Source organism: Seriola dumerili, unplaced genomic scaffold, assembly GCF_002260705.1.
Source record: "Seriola dumerili isolate Sdu_G_001 unplaced genomic scaffold, Sdu_1.0 BDQW01000068.1, whole genome shotgun sequence".
Taxonomy (NCBI): Eukaryota; Metazoa; Chordata; class Actinopteri; order Carangiformes; family Carangidae; genus Seriola; species Seriola dumerili.
In genome coordinates, this window is record NW_019174323.1 from 12,390,544 (window position 1) to 12,410,761 (window position 20,218).

The 20,218-nt window shown below is 41.2% G+C and overlaps 1 protein-coding gene across 3 annotated transcripts in view; it reads left to right on the top strand.

Annotated features, from left to right (window-relative positions):
* The window catches only part of mprip (myosin phosphatase Rho interacting protein), a 48,682-nt gene extending 29,074 nt beyond the window's left edge, over positions 1–19,608 (top strand). The window contains exons 8-25 of one of the 3 annotated variants that reach the window (XR_002665021.1): positions 1,593–1,734; positions 1,912–2,028; positions 3,100–3,138; positions 3,580–3,636; positions 3,750–3,818; positions 3,930–4,019; positions 6,010–6,119; positions 8,033–8,810; positions 8,906–9,022; positions 14,818–14,965; positions 15,061–15,166; positions 15,555–15,714; positions 15,798–15,905; positions 15,993–16,079; positions 16,188–16,350; positions 16,630–16,715; positions 16,993–17,075; positions 18,163–18,249. Coding sequence is in view for 2 of the 3 variants with exons in the window: in XM_022742411.1 (XP_022598132.1) it covers positions 1,593–1,734; positions 1,912–2,028; positions 3,100–3,138; positions 3,580–3,636; positions 3,750–3,818; positions 3,930–4,019; positions 6,010–6,119; positions 8,033–8,810; positions 8,906–9,022; positions 14,818–14,965; positions 15,061–15,166; positions 15,555–15,714; positions 15,798–15,905; positions 15,993–16,079; positions 16,188–16,350; positions 16,630–16,715; positions 18,163–18,234 (2,449 nt within the window). In the remaining variant the exon portion in view is untranslated. Of the gene's footprint in view, positions 1–1,592; positions 1,735–1,911; positions 2,029–3,099; positions 3,139–3,579; positions 3,637–3,749; positions 3,819–3,929; positions 4,020–6,009; positions 6,120–8,032; positions 8,811–8,905; positions 9,023–14,817; positions 14,966–15,060; positions 15,167–15,554; positions 15,715–15,797; positions 15,906–15,992; positions 16,080–16,187; positions 16,351–16,629; positions 16,716–16,992; positions 17,076–18,162 lie in introns of all 3 variants that reach the window. The other 2 variants (XM_022742411.1, XM_022742412.1) reach the window with 2 other exon arrangements.
* Positions 19,609–20,218: the final 610 nt, after the last annotated feature.

Below are 20,218 nucleotides of genomic sequence, written 5' to 3' on the forward strand. Positions count from 1 at the left end.
ACTCTGATCCCAGCGGCAGTACGCCCACCTGGGAGGGATGCAGTGGTGGTGGAGGGAGCACTAATAGTGTCAGTGGCGGCGGAGGCCGAGTAGGCCGGTCTGGCAGGGAGTATGCAGCGCTGTCGGACGTGCCACGGGCTCGCAGGCTGAGCTACCGAGAGGCGTTCCGCTCGGAGAAAAAGCGGCAAGAGCTGAGGGCACGGACACGGAGTCCTGGCAGAGAGGAGGTGGCTCGGCTGTTCGGGGAGGAGCGCAGGTGAGAGGTTATGGATAAGTGTCATGCTCGGCACGCTGCAACAAAGATCAGACAGAGACATTTTTCATTTGTTGGACTTGCTTTCTGATAGATCAATGCTGAATGCTGAACACATACCACACAGCAGAAATATTAATGCAGATGGACTTGTGATAATGATGGCAAACTTGATTAATAATCATTAATGAGCCACTGGTTGTTAGCTCTTAGCAAAGCCTTAAAACATATACATGCCAAGTAATCTATTATGTGAAGCTCATACATTGCTTAAAACGTACAGCATTTTAGTTTATTAGCACCCCCCTGTGACTGCTGTCCTCCAGGCATTCCTACCTCTTGAGCATCTATTGCTATTGCTGCCTATCCGAGCTTACCAGTGGTTTGCCATTAATGATTTTGGGGATTTAAATGCACGTGTTACTTTCTTTTCTATTGGTCTCTACCTTTTGCCTTTGCTACTTTGCTAGTTTCTTTTGTCGTTTCAATCTTTTCCAGGGGCCTCTGAACAGAGCTTCTCAGAGCTAATGCTCAACCAACCCTTCCATTCCTGTCCCAATGCTGTTCCCTGCTGGTCACCGCTGATTCCTGCTTTCTATCATTTCATCTCTGCCTGGAAGCACACACATACACTGTTCCATATACATACCTGGTTGAGCATAAACACTGTGCATACTCAGACATACTAATGGTTGGTACTGGTTGGTTATAACTACAGTTGAATCTTTCTTCCTTTCTCATGCAGTCACAAATTCATACACATTAACAAGTGCAGTGCCTTAAGGTAACACTGAGTCTGTTGCCACTGCTGCTACTTCTGCAATTTTAATCCACCATCCTAGATATTTTCCTTTTCTTCTAAAGTTCAATCTCTCATCATATAACACTACTCTTTATTCTTTGGTGTATCTATTGATTGTTCTCTTTGGGGATATTACTTCTACTTTGTGCTGCACATTGTTGACTGTGAAAGGGACTCGACTCTAGAATGATGTCCAACATAATTGTGTGTGAATACTGCACAGTAATGACAGCATTGCACTCTGCACACAATAAACTGAAATTACTTTCACACTGCTTTCATATTATGCTTTGTCTTGTTTTTATGCTAACTGATTCTGCCACCATGTAGGATTGAGATGCTGCATTATTATGATTAGGACTTGAAATGCTGCATTATTATGTTTAGGTTTATTAAGAATAACCTGTTAATTTTACTACTGTGATTTTATTTGCTCAATATTTTGCTCACTGTCACACAAGACTTTTATGTTTTAAATGAAACATGTAAGCTTTATCGAGTACGTCTTTGAAGAGAAAAACTGTATGTGTTTCTTAGGCGTTCTCAAATCATCGGCCGGTTCGAGGAGGGTCAGCATGTGGAACGTATGGACACAAGCAGCTCCAATGAGCCCACCGCCAACACCGTTGTAATCCAGAGACAAGGCCGCAGTGAGAGACGCTATCTGGCTAATAAACATGTACGCTGTTCTTTCCATTAATCCTGAACAACTAAAACAGAAAAGGCGTAAAATGCTGCCATTAAAAGAATTTTGAATCGAAGATGTACTGCATAATAAGTTAGACATGATCTCCCTACTCTGATAACATGCAGTTACTTCTAATTCTAATTTCTAATACAAATTTAATATTTATAGGAGATGTCACTGGATGCAGGGAAAGATCGTTCAGTCCCTGATGTGTCCAGCTCCACTTTTGCCAACCTAAGAAGAGCCAAGTCACTGGACCGCAGAGTCACAGAGTCTTCAATGACTGTGAGTACCAACAGTCATCAGTCAACATCGAAAGCATATAAAGGCTATAATCAGTGAACTACAAAATCAGGTCAAGGTCACATTAAAAGTCTTTGGTGATTCAGGATTTAGATTTATAATGCACAGAAAAGGATGCGATCCCTCTCCACTTTTCCACCACATGAAAACTACCAATTGCGTTCAATCATATCGCGGCCAATTCAGAAGTAATTGTAGCAGAGATTGATTTTGTGTATTAGTTTGTTTATTTTTTTTTCTCCCTTTGCACCAACAAAAAGCCTAAAGGTTTTTGACAAGAAGAGGATTCAGAAATGAGTTTATGACGTAATTAACATTTTTGTTATGAAAACTAGTCCAAGCATAAAAAAGTTTTCTCACAACACATCTAAAAAGAGATATGTTTCTAGAACCAAAAAGCCAATACAACTATTAACAGTTTTAAAAATGCATGTATTATGTATTCATTATTATATTATTGTGAACATGTAAGCATGTTATACTGATGTTCTCCAACCTTAATAATCATCTCGGCTGCTAAATGATTCATGAATCATTTTTGTAATATACGTTGCTCTGGAGAGTGACACTGTGCACTGTCATAAAAGCAGCTTTCATAATTTAACTTCAGTTAAGCATGCACCCAACACTACTGCGACTCCACACTCGTATAGCATTACCGCTCTTGTTTTCTTTAGTCTTCACAACTGAGATTAAAGTAGTCTACTAGCTGCTTTAGGTTGCACTGGTATCCTCCTAATCTCTGACTCCTATCAGTCTGACAAACTGCTACTGATCTCAAGTCTGTTCAGAGAGTGCTGCAGGGGTGATCCAGTCAGTGTGTGGTTGGTCTCTCTGGCCGAGCTGCAGCTGCCAGAACCCCCCACCCACTCAAACACACACACACGCCTTCACATTCATGTACACACCACTGCCGCCACTGCCACTGATGATTATAAATAGCCAGCACACAAGCAGCCGCAGTCGTGTGTATGTCCCCGGGACAGACGGAAAGAAACAGATTGTCAACATATGAAGTGAATGCAGGTAGCCATCAGAATGACTCTCTGCCAGACGGTGACACCACACCTGATGAAGCTCAACAGAAAAAAGGTATTGTTGAGTGAGCAGAAGGCGGGTTTTGGACGAATGATTTAGAGTCTATAAACAGACTTGAGCTTGGTTTCAATGTGCAGCAGTTTGTGTTTCACAGCTCCCGCCAGTCGGTCTCTTTAGCTTGAGCCTTGTAACGGTGCATATACTTGAGCTGAGGTGGTGACCTAAATGTAAACAAATGCACATAAATGCGTCAGTGATTAGGGAGATGTATATATTTGTATATTCTGATCACATCAGTGATGAATACTCACTTGATGATGACTTTTATTATAAGGACAAATTGGTACAAAATGTTTCAACAAAATATAATCCTGCTTTTCTGTCCTGAATTTCTCTTTATTTATGTGCTAAATGTTTAATTAGAAGACACCTTCCTAATTTCCCATTATTGATTTTTAATTTTAATCGCATCACTCTGGTTTGTGTCCATTGCAGCCAGATCTGCTGAACTTCAAAAAAGGATGGATGACCAAGCTGTATGAAGATGGAATGGTAATTTGTTCTCATTAGTAGGATTAAATGGCCCTTCTGCTTCTCGACGTAATATCACAACATACATACAGTAGAAGAGAAATCCACTTAATGTTGTCTTTTTTTCCCCTTAGTGGAAGAAACACTGGTTTGTCCTCACAGACCAGAATCTGAGGTACTATAAGGACTCAATAGCCGAGGAGGTAGGAGCAGTCCTCAAAGTGATTGAAAAGTTTTTTGATTATTTATGTGAATGAATGTGCCGTTAGCATTTTATTTTTCATCTTGTTCCCCTGCTTTTTAATTCTCATTAGGCTTCAGAACTGGATGGTGAGATTGATCTTTCCACTTGTCATGATGTCAAAGAGTTCCCGGTCCAGAGAAATTACGGCTTCCAAATCCTGGTGAGTGTTGATTCTTCATGTCATCGATCGTCCGGCGTCATTAATCACCAGTACAGATGAAACTCATTGTCTGCACAGTTTAGCTCTGCTGTCTCCTGCCAGTCTATAAACAGCCTTAGACACCATGTGGTGCAACTTTAGGTATCAGGTTTGTCCATTTCTCTTTTTGAAACGATTCTTTGTCTGTCATGAAGGATGTCACTTGACTTGTCATCTCTCTGTGAAAGGCTGACATCATGGTGGTCTAAATCTGCTCCAGCCGTTGCCATCCCCGCTCGTCTTCCTGAACTCATGTGCTCATCCTTCACAATATGTTTACCTAACCTCTTGCATTCAAAGGTCCTGTCCACATTGGCTCCCACATTGTAAGAAACATTTCTCTACACGGCAATTTGACTCTGAACCCTAATGGGACAACAGCCCTGCAGTTGTATGGATCATGTTGTGAAGCTAATGAGACAGAGCTTTCTTCATGTAATCCTTTGGCTACTAAACATTTTTAGCACTTGTTGCTGGCAAAATATTTACTGGACATATATAGTGGCCTGCAATGCAATGGTTATCCATTAGATGTCAGTGGGGGTTTTGTTCCTGCCACTTATAGATGTAAACTTCCCGTACTAATCCAACATGAGGAGAAGGAAGCTACAAGGTCATTTCTTTTGTTTACATTTGCTCGAAACAGCTTCCGCAGCTATTTAGTGGAGGAAGTCAGAAATAGAGTAGTCGAGGGGATCGTTGTCTCTTTGGCTGAGAACAACATGGGTTTGGTGTCGAGAAATTAATAACTGTAGTATTTATATCTACTCTCACTGCTCCGTGGTCAGACTGGAAGGTGCTGTTGTTCTGTCATTGGCTTAGCTTCAGTGAAGAATAACGCACGTTAAGATCCTGATGTCTGGAGTGAAGCGCCTGATCTCTTAAACCTCTTTACTGTGTCTTCAGAGGCTTTCATACATAACTGTGGGCTTGAAGAGATCACTTAAGTGCCACTAGAGGTCGCTGTATAAGAAGTTAAATTTATTGCACACACAGTAAACCTTAGATATAAGGCAAGTGACAAATTCTGTTTCCATTGTTAAGTGTGTATCTGTGTATATACATGAAAGAGTTACATCTGCCTCTATTCATATCAACATTAAATGGTATTTGTAAGAATCTTAAAGCTGAAAATTGCCCATAAATGATTGAAATGTCTTGTTCAGTGTCATAGATTAGATTAGTGAAATATTTTTAAAATTTTACAATTATTGTAAAAATATGATCTGACAACATTACACAGACTCACTCTATGGCAGTCCATTGAAAACACCCATGTTGGGCAATCCACTGTATATTCAGTTTATCTGCAGTCCATCTGAACACAGACTTTTTGACAGAGCAGTGCACATTAAATTTGCAAGTTCAGTGATATGTAGATTTGATTATATAGTAGTTTGAATGGATTGCACATGATACAGACACACGGTGGTAAAAATGCGGGTGTGATGAAAGCATAAAAATACAAACTCTTCTCCTCGGCTCCGTGTCATTGTGGTGTTTTGATGCCCTGCTTTTACACAAGCATTCAGAACCCGACCTCAGTGTAGTTCGACAGCACAACAGAGTAAATCAAAGGAGAAGTGAAGCCAAGAATTTGTTGCCTCATTTCAGTTATTTTTTTATTTTTTTCAACCATTATTAAAGTGCTGATAAAACAGAATTGCGAGTGTGGTGTGGCTAGCTGTTGATGGAGAATGAAATACACTCCATTTAGAGTTACAGCTACTTTTGCTATTACAGTTATTCTAAAGAGGTTACTTAAGAACATCAGTGAATGTACATTTTCTAACCACCACTGGTTACAGTGAAAGAAGAGTTTTCAATTCCACAGCTACATACTTGAAGTTTATTTGAAGCTTGTACAAAAACACCTGCTAATGTTTTTTTTTCCTAAGTGTCAAAAAGGTATTTTAATCGGTGTGTTAATGTCATGCCTTTCTGCTTTCAGTGTAAAGAGGGAGCATGCACCCTGTCAGCCATGACCTCTGGAATCCGTCGCAACTGGATTCAGGCCATTATGAAGAATGTGCGACCCACTATTGCCCCCGATGTCACCCGGTAATACCCAAAGAGGATTAACACTTCAACCACTGGCAGATGAAACGACTCCTTTTCTCACCTATTTTATCTTAATCCCTCTCTCCTCCTCACCCTCTCTCTCTCTCCTCCTTTCTCTTCCTCCCTCAACCGGTATTTTCAACCTGCTTCCAGGAAAAACATCTCTCTGAAACTATCCGTTCTGAAGCCCAGGTTGGAGTGCTTATGTGTTGAATATCTCCCCCTCCTCAAACAGTGATGTAATTGCTCAGCAATGTCAGCCCCAGCGTGTTTGTCGTCCTGCCCTATGTCATGTGATTGTTGAGTAATGTCTCCCTGTTGGTTGTGCCACTGTAGAGACACACACTGCAATCACATCAGCATACTAGAATAATCCACCCAACCTGCATTGATCAACAGCAGAGACTGATTTTAATCGACACTGTGATGTGACTGTCCCCTCAGTAGAACAAACAAAAAAATAACTGACGCCTACAAGCAAAAGGCATAAACATCTATTTTTTTTTCTGGAACTGTTCTAAAACAACAGTTCACCTAAGGATTCTTTTAACTACCTCATCATTTATTTCAGTGTTTTGGATGGCTCATCACATATGATAATGTATACACACTCTGAGCTGCATTTACTGAATCACACACTTCACTCTGTCTCTGTCGGCGTCTCTTTGGCTGCTCTCTCCAAGGGTAGAATGAGTGATATTTTTGGAATTTCTGCACAGACACCTCTTTCTCATTCTTGAGCTCTGTCCCTTCTCATTTTCCCCTTACTCACACCTCCTGACACCTCCACACAACATGGTAAAAATAGATCATTCCGTAAGGTCACTCTTTTAAAAAAGATGCTCTGGCTCTCTGCATTAAAAGTGTCAGTGAGTGTACAGTTCACTAACAAACATGTTCTTCACATTAAGCCATTATATGTTAAATACATGAAAATGACATGGTAGCTAAAGCCCATCAGGCTTACCTCGGATCATGACTGCGATCACCAAAGCTGCTTTCAGCCCGGTGCAAAGTGTGCCTTATAAATGTTTTGATGTTAATACTTTGACTTTGATGCATTCCACTGATTCTTTTTTTTTTCTGTCTGTTTTGTAAATCAGGGTATCTGCAGGTCTTGAAAAGTTGTAAAAGAAATATTTAATTCAGTTTTCTTAAAAAAAAAAAAAAAAAAAAAACCTGAGAACGTATAAATTTTTTAAAAATTAAGCAACGTCAGTCATAAATTTTTTTTTTATCTGGGCTGTTGGGAGACATTACACACTGCTATACTGAAAGTGGGATTGGGGCGACAGAGAACTGTGTGTGCAGGAGGCTGTTCAATCCTCTTCTGTGGAGCATCATGAGACCTGCAGCAAACACTGCCACTACTGCTATTTACAGTAGCGAGGAAGCTTATCGTCTCACAATTGGCAAGTGTCAACTTTAGCGAAGACCTAAATTTAGTAATAATTTTTCCATTGGTTAGTCCATTCATCCATTTAATGCTGCCCATCCAGGTCCACACTCATTTAATTATATCATTAGAAATGCTTATTATATACAGCACGGAAGCACTGAAAAAATGTGCTGTAAAAATAAATAATTCTAGGCCTTATTGTCCCTACTGGTTTTCCATCACACTTTCATACTTTGGTATTTGGTGTGATTGTGAAACTGGTATTAAATTGCATTCCATGTGGAAATAACCGTCTCTAAAAGTCTTTAATTTTACTCGGTGAACCCTGCAGAAACCCTGTTAGTTCACTGTCAACTGATGCGACGCTACCAGAACTGTCTGCGTTGTTGTTCTGTCCAGCAAAGCTTTATGTAATAGTTTTATAGCTTGAGTTGATGTTACTATAAAATTGTCAATGTCATGTTTAAGCCTGGCTGTATATCATATTTTATTTGCTGTGCTTTTGTTCATTCAGATCCCTCCCTGATGAGAAGATAAAAGCCCAAGTGATGTTGGAGCCGTGTCCACAGGTCACCCCTGAGCCAAGCCCCATTTCTGAGGCCCCCAGGTCTGACGTCCACAGACAGCCAGCTGGCAACAATGCCTCTGTTCCTCCCTCTGAGTCCCGTAAAAGCCGAGTTCGTGAGCGCAGACCAGAGGGCCGCTCTAAGACTTTTGATTGGTCTGAGTTCAAAATGGATCAGACCGAAAAGCCTTTGAAGGAACGAGCAGACACCGTCGACCTCAGTTCATCGTTCTCCACAACCTCCTCATATTGCTCTCCCTCCTCTTCACCTTCTTCATTAGCGTCCTCTCCCGTCTCTACCTCCTCCCTCCAAACCTCCTCGATATCAGGCGCTCACCCACCTTCTCTGACAGAAGAAGCAGAAAAGGAGAATGTCAGGAGGGGTGTACCTCCACACAGCACAACCAGTGCAACCCACATGCCAAATACTGTTACTGTTACCATGACTTCTACTCTAAACGCTATGCCACCGGTACAGCCATCGAAGCCTGAAAGCCCAGAGCAGGGAAAGATGGAAGTAGACCACCCCACAGCCATGCACCCTGCAGGTGACGATAAGGACAACAGAAGCTCAGGTGTCCATGAAGAGATTGAGCAGCGATGGCATCAAGTGGAGACAACACCGCTGAGAGAAGAGAAGCAAGTGCCCATCACCACAGCTTTAGGAAACTCTGGTAACTCCGACAGATTGCCTGCGGATGAGCTTGCTGCGCTGCTAGACAAAGAGGTGTGTTTACTGAATGTGGACATATACATTACGTTTATGGAATCAGAGCGTCTTGTGCCATTTATTCATATTTTTCTTTCTTTTTCTTTGTTCAGTTGGGACAGAAGCAGAAGGAGCTAGACCGACTACAGAAGCAGAACAACCTTTTAAAGGAGCAGCTGGAAGATGCACTAGGGAGAGAACAGAGTGCCAGAGAGGGCTATGTACTGCAGGTACTACACTCACTATCCGTCACACAGGATTAGTATAAAATTCAAAATTTACACCAATTGTATAAATAGTGTTGTAACACAAGTTTTGACAAAGACATTTTGAGCATTAAAATGTGTAGAATGATACTGCAAAACTTGCGAGGTACATGTACTGGTCAAACATGTGGTGCACTAAATGTTCGCAGCTGTACCACAGTACGTGATAGATTGTATTTTTCTTATACAGTCTACTGGCTCGTGATAGATTTATGTGTGGCAACTGTAACTTATAAAATTCTACTAACAGGTGTGGGTGCTTATTCTCTGAAACTGTTACGCATGGTTGTGGTGTTCTTGGCATGAGTTTTCACTAACTGTTTTTATGGAGTTTCACATCTCCTGGGAAAACAATTGATTTGATCTGATATGCTTAAGGTAAGAAACTTGATCAATGAGCCTTGCGCTGTGCTTTTTCTCTCTGTTCATCTGTGCTTTGTCTGTGTGTCCTTTCCAAGCTTGACATCTGCATGCTTTTTGGTGTTTCAGAATTGTATACATCAACTAATTTTTTTTTTTTTTTGTACATTGTCCACTGATTAGTTAAACTATGACATTATCACAGAAACGGGTTATTTTGTTGTGTCACATTTACTTTCTAAAAGTTACTTTGGTGGATTTTTATTTTTAAATCACCATGTTGGTCTCCCACTGAAGGTTTTTATTTGTTCACTTGTTTGTTTGTTTGGGGGGTATTCATTTCACACCCCTTTTTTCAAGTCACGCCTGAAAAAGCACAGTGGAAGCTTGGGAAAAAAAACACTGATCAAAAGATATACTTATAAAGAAAAGGGGAAACTTGTTTTCCTGGTAACCCCTGAGATGTGGCTCTCCGTATATGGTAGGGGAGGTAAGGTGATGTCATTAATGAAACTGTCTCATCAATCTTTTTCAAGAGTGCAACACCCCCTTCCTCTTCACCGCACAGAGTGCCATGGCAACGCTTGCACAAGCTTAATCAAGATTTGCAGGGTGAATTGGAGTCCCAAAAGCGCAAGCAGGACCTTGCTCAGCAGCAGATTCGGACACTGAAGAGAAGCTACACCGAAGCTCAGGATGCTGTAGACCGCCATGAGGCTGATATTCAGGCTCTGCAGGGGAAACTAGCTTCTGCAATGGCTGAAATCTTAGCCAGTGAACAAGCTGTGGCTCGAATGCGCAATGAGCTCAAGCTAGAGCAGGAGCGCTCAAAGGAACAAGAAGTGGAATATGGACAAAGTGAGGCCACCCTCCGAGCCCAGCTAAAGGACAGTGAAGACAGACTCCGTGAAGTAGAGGCCAGTCTCTTAGAGAGGAACCAGGCCCTTAGGCACCTGGAGCGCCAGCAGGCCCTGCAGCGAGACCACATGAGAGAGGTGCAGAGGTTGCAGGAGAGGCTACAAGAGGTCACAGCTCGACTAAGTGCCACTGAAGAGGGTCAAGCACTGAAGGAGGAGCGCCTGAGGAAGGAGCAGCAGAGCATGCAAGAAAGTCATGAGAGGGAAAGACAGAACCTGTGCAGAAAATTAGCTGAGGCTGAAATGGCACAAAAAGAGATGGAGGACAGACTGCTGGAGGCTGAGCAGCAGGTAGAGGCTCTGTTAAGAGGGAGGCAGACCTCGGGAGGAAAAGAATGCAGGGAGGAAATGTTAAAGTTGCAAGAGGAGCTGGCCCAGAAGATTGACATGGTTGAGTCATTGAGGGAGAGTGTGCGTAGGCTAGAAGAAGAGAAAGGCCATCTCACTTGCCGCTGTCAGGAGCTTCTTAACCAGATTGCAGAAGCAGACCGAGAGGTGAATAAGCTCCGCAATCGTCTGGAAACCGAAGAAGCCGATTACTACACCCTGGAACACTCGTATGAAAGGGCTACCCAAGAGTTTCAGAAAATGAGCCAGTTCCTTAGAGAAAAAGAGGAAGAGATCCGGCAGACTAAAGAGATGTATGAGAGGCTGGTGGAACGCAAAGAAGAGGACCTAAAAGAGGCACTTGTTAAAATGACTGCACTTGGCAACAGCTTGGAGGAAACGGAACAGAAGTTGCAAGCTAAAGAGGAGCTTCTCTGTCAAATGAGTCAAAGCCTCTTAGATAAAGTTGAACCCTGTAGTGCTGAAAAGGATCTGCAAGCCAAGCTTGTGGTTGCAGAGGACCGCATTGCAGAACTAGAGCAACATCTCAATGCCCTGCAGCTGGGCTATGCTGACCTACGCATGGAAAGACGACAAATCCCAGAGCAGAGCAAGAAAGGAAGAGTTAAAACATCAGTCTCCTTATCACCAGACACAGACCTTTCACTTTCCTTTGACAATACGCTCAAGACAGAGAACTCCCAAGATGATAAGGAGTCTCAAGCTAAGAGATCAAGGATACGATTTTCAAGTATTCAGTGCCAAAAATACATGAGCTTAGAGAGCCTGGTCACAGGCCAGGAGAGAAGTACGTTTGTGGACACGGGACAAAAGGTGGATGAAGATGTAAATGAAGACATCCCTTTAACTGAAGGAAATATCTCCTCTGATATCACATTCCCACATACGAGTGACCCAGAGAGGTTTATCACCATCATACATGCCCTGGAGACTAAACTGCTTGCCACTGAGGATAAGCTAAGAAACCTAACACAGAATCTCGAAGAGCAGCGATCCACCCAAGCAGAAGACTTATCCGAGATTGATCTAAATTTGACAGAAAATAAGCACTACCCAGAGAAAGAGTTCAGTTGTGGAAGTGGGATAGAGAGTACTCCTGCCAATAAGCATTACGCCAAGGCCCTGGCGTGCGTGGAAAATAGTCGAGAGAAAGTCAGGGCTATTCTCAGTGGCTCTCATGATTCCACTGGTTCACAGCTGCATTCATTGTCAGAGATAGAGAGCGACTTGTTCAATGCGTCACTGTACATCCGACAAGGACAAAAGACATTGGAAGAGCAAATACCAGTTGTCCATCAGAATCAAACTCCAGAGACTCTAGATAAAGAAGCTTTGCACCTCTTTGCCAAAACCTTGTCTTATGAGGCAGTAGTTTTGAACAAGATGGCTTTGTTAATGCAGACTTCAAAGTCTGACATCCTACAAGCTCTTGCGGAGATATGGGAAGACATAGAGAACATTAAAAGGAGTGACAAAGATTGCTTGTCTATAGTTTACGCTGATGTCTTGACCAGGAAGTTGATGTTAGAGAGTGCATTCTGGAAAGAGTTGGAGAAAGCTGAGACAGATGTTGGTAAATGCAAAGAGGGCAGTGTGTCAGCTGATGTGGATGTTGATGCCACGATCTTTAACACCTTAATTAAAGCAGAACTAGCCTATTCAATTCAAAACCTTAAACTTTGCTATGAAGAGAAATTCAAAATACTGAAAAGGGAGTTGACTGAAGCTCATAATAATGTACAGCAAAGGGAAATGGCTCTGAAAGCAATTATTGAAGCTTCCAAAAGGCCTGATTTGAAAAATGTAATAAAAGAAGTCAAATATAACTTTGGGTTTAGTAAACAAAAGTTGGCTGACATTCGACCCCCTGAACTTGCGCCCTACATGGAGCAGATTGAAATGGAATCAGCTCGAGACCTGGCTGAGGAAATTGTAGACAGACACTTGGCTGGAGGGATGCCCTCGTGTGGCGTTGACTCTATTGAAACACTGCAAAATGCACATGACAACCTGGCTAATGAGCTTCAGAGACAAGCAGCAGTCCTCAATAAGTATGCCCAAGAGATAGAAAGTGGTGGAAACCATCCTGGGCTGGCTAAAATGATCCACGCTCTTTTCGGGCACCAAACTTCACATAATTTCACAAGTACTTCTCTTTGTATGCGTGAAGCCCTTATCCAGGCTCAAGTGGCTTATGTGGCATGCAGGTTACGGGCCATGCATGAACAAGATTTGGGCTGGTGTAAACAGACAGGTCAGAACATGGATGCTCTTGTCCAGCAGCATGCCCGCAACGTCAGTGCAATCCAAGAGAAATACGAAGCGTCCTTACAGGAGGAGCGTCTGAGCTTCACACAGACGGTGGCCGCTCTCCAGATTGAGAACCAAACACTGAAGAGTGAGATCAGCAAACGTGTGAACCAGCTCTCCCAGCAGCAGCAGCACCTGGCCCTCCTGGAGGAGCATTACCAGAAGGACACTAAAGAGCTGAATGAGAGGCACAAGAAGGAGCTACGCCAAGCAGAGCAAGGCCGTGCTTCAACGGAGCTGGCCCTCATGGAGACGATATCTGACAGCCAACGAAAGTTAGAGGTCCTGCTGGTGGACATGGACACCATGAAGGAGCGGCACGAGAGTCATGTGAGGAAACTGGAGGAGCAGTTTGAGCAGAGGATCTGTGAGCTCCAGCACATCCACATCGACAAGATTCAAAAGTTACATTCTGAGTATGAGGAAAGCATTCAATGTGTCAAAGAGCAACTGCATGACCAAAAAGGCCCTGAGGTTTCACACTCGCCACCATGTGATGAGGCCATAGTACCAATGGAAGAGGAGGAGCAGGGGAAGGGGGAGGAAGCACAAAATATGTCCGAGGTGGACTCCATGGTGGTTCTGAAGGACCGGATTCAGGAGCTGGAGACTCAGATGAACACCATGAGGGATGAACTGGAGAACAAGCACCTCGAAGGAGATGTGGCCAGCCTGAGAGAGAAATACCAGAGAGACTTTGAAAGTCTTAAGGTTTTTGTTCTTTCAATATTACCTTAGTGAATTCATTTTTTTAAAAGTGAGAGAGTAGTAGATAAATAGTGAAATAACTAACTTGTTGCATTTGTTCGTCAGTCTACTAATATTCACTGATGATTTCGAAGTGGGAAATGGTGTGATTTGCCAATACTTGTAAATTTTAAAACTGAAACCTAGATCACTGTGTGTACAAATTGTAACATGATTGTAATTTAAGCTTATAAGCTTTTAGGGATGTCCCGAACTACTGTTTTTGTTTCTGTTGTTTTCCTGAAACACAAGACCCTAAGCATTTTAGCCAAGTTCGCAGTGTGGTTCCAGGAATGGTATTGTTTGTCAGCCAGTGCGCCACTTTGGTCGACTGCAAATATTGGACAGATTGACATGAAGTTTGTTCCTTTAATGGCTCCCAAATGATTAATTGTATGGTGATCATGGTAAACATTAAGCTAGACATCAGCATGTTAATATTGTCATTATGATTATGTTAGCATGTTGACCTTGACATGTAGCCCAAAGCCTGTTACTTCACAGAGTTGTTAGCAAGATTAGACAAGGGCCTTATTAATTTATATTTATTTTTTAATCTCTGTGTAATATACTATAGTTACAGTGGAGAGATGAGTGTCCATGTGGATGTGTTGTGCCAGGAAGGTTTAGTCCTGTGGATCAGTTTTGGACATTCCTAGCAGTTTTACATAATGAAGCAAAGCAATCAGTTGCAGGTTGTCAACACTTGACTGCATTCTGACAATTAAAAGTCAAAGATGTCTCACTTGCTTCCAACATTGCTTCTTCATTAGGGCATCAATAGACACCATTTCCCACATTCAGTAATAGAAGGAATTATGGTCTATCAATAACAACAATGCAGCCTCGCTGGAGTAGAATTTTACTGCTTTAACTTGCTCTCTTACTAACATAGCTGGGCTTTAGATCATAAAAACAGCTTGCATGGCTTCTGTCACTGATTTTGCATGACACACCATGTAGTGAACTAGTATTAGATATCACACTGAATCAATAGTCACAAATTAAAATACAGGCGGTAAATCGTGTGCAAAATCAATCATGGGATGACCGAATTTTGACCTTTTCCTTCTGTAGGCCACATGCGAACGTGGCTTTGCTGCAATGGAAGAAACACACCAGAAGGTGATAGAAGACATCCAGAGGCAGCATCAGAGGGAGATTTCCAAACTTATGGAGGAGCGAGAGAGACTGTTGGCTGAGGAGACTGCCGCAACAATTGCTGGTAAAGAAATAAATTCTATTACCACCCATAATTTCTATACTTGAAATAAGACTGTCATACTATAATTAAATGTGTGTGATCTGTCTTTAATGTAGCTATTGAAGCTATGAAAAATGCACACAAGGAGGAACTGGAGAAGACCCAGCGCTCACAACTGAGTGGACTGAACTCTGACATTGATGAGCTTCGCTTACAATACGAGTATGTGTTTTTGACAAGAACATCAAAACTATTAAACTTTACAAATGAGAAGCACATTTGCCAGAAAAGGAGCATAAATGTTAATTTGACCACCTCCTTCTTTTATTGAAAAAACATGTTACAAGTTTGAGGCATGCAGAGGTAAAGCTTGAAATTCAAATCCTGAAAATACTGTTAAAGTTTTGACTTTGCTTGTCACATCATATTTATGGCTCAGGTGGGATGGTCAAAGAATCCATACAGCATGTTGAGTCTGTGTTGCAGTTAAACTTAAAATTGCTATCATGATGAAAAGGATCCACTCTCTTTTCTCTGGGAAAAACTCAAACATATTTGTTAAACATCAGCAGAGAGCTCCAGTTGATCCTATGATGATGTGTCTATCTAGGGAGGAGCTGCAGTCCATCCAGAGAGAACTGGAGGTGTTGTCAGAGCAGTATTCTCAGAAATGTCTGGAAAACGCTCACCTGGCCCAGGCGCTGGAGGCCGAGAGGCAGGCCCTCAGGCAGTGTCAGAGAGAGAACCAGGAGCTAAATGCTCACAACCAGGTTTGAATGCACATACATGCACATGTACATACAAATACATTTCTGTCCACAGAAGTACAGCACAACTTTCTTCTTCCCTGCAGGAATTAAATAACAGACTGAGTGCAGAGATCACTCGGATGCGATCCTGTTTCAGCGGAGAAACGGCGATGTCACCACTCACCCAGGGCAAAGATGTGTATGAACTGGAGGTATTTAAACATGCAACATGCAAAAAACGCACACACATACTGGTGAGTTAATCTTTAATCTTATGAGTGTCTGTCTCCATGACGTAGGTGTTGCTGAGAATTAAGGAGTCAGAGATCCAGTACCTTAAACAGGAAATCCACTCTTTGAAAGATGAACTGCAGTCTGCTTTAAGGGTAAGCAAAACAAATGGTAATTTATTGAAGGTATGTAGCCGTACTACTTCATGACTTTTAACAAAATAAAACAAAAACTGAGGATGTATCATTGATTTCTTGTCCCAGGACAAGAAATATGCCACAGACAAATATAAGGACATATATACAGAGCTCAGTATTGTGAAAGCAAAGGCTGACTGTGACATCAGCAAACTGAAGGAGAAACTTCTCATCGCCACAGAAGCTTTAGGCGAGAGGACTGTGGATGGAACAGTCACGTCTGGATACGGTAAGTAGAACAGATTCGGTTTTATTATTATTAAACCCTGAATGAGTTAAATTAACCTAAATCTTATTTGTTTTCAATGCCAAAGATTTTTGTCAGTAATGTGACCATTCAGGAGTGATGTTATGATGCAACTCAGATTAACATATGTCAAAAAGCATAACCAGAGTAGCTGTTAGATTGGATTTGTATCAGTTCAAGGGCTTGGCAAATTACACTTCTGATGCTATTATGCTACCTGATGTTCATGATAATAATGACATGCCTTCATTGTGTTTTCAGATATCATGAAATCAAAAAGTAATCCAGATTTTATTAAAAAAGAACAATCAACAACCTCCAAGCAATTAAGAGGCATAAGGTCAAAGGTGAGTGTCAGATTTAATGAAATCGTTTCCCTGTTTCTTTCCCTAATTACCAGCGTTTTTATCTCAGATCCAAACCCACACACTCTAAAGCTACAGTTCCAGTTTGCTGTGTGAGGTGGTGTTTCAGGGTCGTGTTGTGCAGACTTTATCAGTGTTAGTTGTTGCAACTCAGCCACCACCTACTGTAGAAATGTGTTCCAGAGTTAGCCGGTCAGGACATTGTCACTGAAAGTCTCTTGTCCCATAAGTTTGTCATCTGTCTTGTTTTGTCCATCAGTCTGTCACTGAACAGGTCTCATGGGATAGCTGACACTCCCATTGTGGGGTGATTTACCCCCAACCCCCGCCCCAAGATGTGCTGTAGGTATAGCATGACATAGAGCAAAGCATGCTCTTACCACCCTTGCATGATCTCCCCTATCCCACCCCTTCCTTTTTGCCCCAACCTGCACCTCCCCTCAGATGAATATCACAGGTGTGAGCATTAACAGATCTTAGTGTGTCGTGCAAAAACCTCTCTGGTTACATCCCTCTCCCATACAGTACGTTTAAAAGAGCAGCTCATCATTTTGGGAAATATACTTTTTCAAATTTTTGCCAAGCGTGAGACGAGTAAAATCAAAACCACTGTCACGTCCATTCATAAACATGAAGCTGTAGCCAGCAGCCAGTTATCTTAGCTTAGCATAAAGACTGGAAAGGGAAGAAACAGCTGTAGACAGGCTAGGCACACCAGCCCCTCTAAAGCTCACCAATTAACTCAATATATCTTGTTTGTTCAATCCATACATATGCTAAGCTAAAATAAGCTAATTTGCTTCTGGCTGTAACTTCATATTTAGCAAGCAATTGAGAGTAGTATCAAGTGAATTTCCCAAACACTCGAACAGTTTCTGTAATAGTCCAACGCCTAATGTAATAGTGTTTCGGCTTAGTCATATTTAATATTTAACAAAGTCAAGTAATTTGACAGGCAGAGGTAGCAGTAGTTTGTGAATATCAGTCTTGCTCGTCAGTGGACTAATGAACGAACTCGTATCATCATATAGAGGGATCCTTGTTTATTCAACACATCTCACATGTTCCAACGTTGTTTTGCTCTGTTAATGTAAAAACCCTTTCTGTAACAGTTGTTTTTTGTCTGTTTTGTGAGTCTTTGAATCATCAGTGTTTGAATTTACTCGAGTGTTGTGCACACCACTGGGTTGTTTTGTGTGGCATGACCATAATCCAGCATAACCACTTTTTTTCCGTCTGTTTTTTATTTTGACCTGAATTAAAGTGTGTCATCCAGAGCAGGAAAACCTCTGGGATCCACAGTTGGTGTTTGGTGGTGTCTGTGTGTGTTTGTGTTCTTTGTTTTTTTTTTTTAACACTCCTCTCTGCCAACATGAGCGCTTATCATCCTGTTAAAAATAATTGACTTTACTTTTCCTCTCTTTAACAGAGCCTGAAAGAGGGACTTACCGTGCAGGAGCGCATGAAGCTTTTTGAGGCAAAAGATTCCAAAAAGATTTGAATATCAAGAATCTGAAGTTTCTTTTCTCTTTCCTGGCCTTGGTTTTTGGTCCGGTTTCTACAGTCATGCCAGCATCAGCTGAAGACTCTTATAGGTAATGGAATAAATCTATAAAGGTCGATGCTTAACATGGACCTGCTGCTTCCATGCCTCTGATAAGTTGTCATATATTTGTTTAATTTTTTTTTTTTTTAATAGTAAAAAGTTTTACTGAATCAATCCTGTGTTAGATTTCTTTAAAAACACATAGATGTATAATCTGTCCAAGTTGGAGATGTGTCAAATAAGCTGTGAGAGGGATACATGACAGCATTTTTATTGATCCTCCAAAATGCCAAAACAGACAGCAATACACAGTATGAATAATATATATTTCCCAATATGAATTAAGTATCTGCTGTATTTTATTATTGTTACAGTTTCTATATCTAATAATTTTTAATGTGTTTAATGTTGCACCAGTTCTGTTGTACATAACTACTGGATATATGTAAGAGTATGGTTTGCTGTTGATTGTTGGGGCATCTGCTGTACTATAACTATGGTTTGATTGATAGTAGAAAACAATGTGATGCTTAACTTGCTTGTGTATGAGAGTTTTATAAAAAATGGTGTGTCTGTGTGTGAGGGGGGGGAAGGGGGGTGGGATTGCACTTATCACTTGACTACTTGAGGAAGCTTTTTTTGTCTCAAATTGGTGTAGTGACTTCGAGTCAATTATTGCAGTGCAACCAAACATCCTGACTTCTGTCAAACTTAGTGAACAGCCGTGACTTGTTAGTGATACTGGATTTTTTTTTTTTTTTTTTTTTTTTTTTGGTTTTGGGTTTTTTTTTTTTTTTTTTTTTTTTTTTTTTAAGTTTCTTAAAACCTGAACTTGTGTTTGCTCAGTTTTGACTTTGGTGTGAGAATATCATCTCATAAAAGCTGAAACTATTTAGGACTTTGCATGACTGTACAGTATAATTTGATTTGCAGAATGATCATGTTGCCTCATTTTCCTACTTTATGCTTTAGTGTGGAACTCTTAACACTAATAAGCTTTGCTTTGCAAGTCCTACTGTTTAGGTGTTGAGATTGAAATGTTTTACTGTAAGCGACAGTCTTGAAGCACTTGGCCCAATCCCTGACCTCTCACTGAAAATCTAGTCGTGCCTCAACTGAGTGAAGAATATAAACATCCATGAAACCTGTGCAGCTATGGATACACACTGTATAGTATTCAAACCACGCCTTGTATATATATGCCACACGGAAGACTTCTGTGTTTTGTTTTAAACTTGTACCTTGCTCACTAGCTCTATATGAAATATATATATGAATATTTTTTATTTTCATTTGAATGTATAACGTCAAATAAATGAAGTGTTTGGACATCTTGCGGTTGTATTTTTCACATGCTTGAGTGAGCTTGTGTACCCTGAAACAATCAAAAGCCTTGCGATATTCCGGTAAACATCCGTGGTGATGGAGACCTGTAATAGACAGTGCAGATAGTGCAGAGGAGAATCACTGCTTTTTTACATTTACTCAAGTGTTGTACTGAAGTACAAAGTTGAGGTACATTTATGTGAGTATTTCCATTTCATACTACTTTTTACTTCTGGTGAACATGTTGAAGAGAAATGTACTTTCTACGCCACCACATTTATCTGACAACTATAGCTGCTAATTACTTTTCAGACTGAAAAGAGAAGAGCAAAGTTCAGATAGAAGCCCAACAAATGAAAACAGATCTGTTCGTTTTTCTTCATCACGACCTTAATTATGTCATAACCCCACAGATTAATCTTGCGACTCTTTGTAGGGGCCTGAACCTTAGTTTGAGAGCCACTGGTCTAAACTACTGTACTGTATATAAAGTTGCTCCACCTTGACCTACTACAGCAGCGAAATACTGCTTACAGGGATTATTGTCAATATAAAAAGCTTTTGACAACCCATCTTGTAACTACTCTTTTGTACAGATTTGACCAGGTGTGAA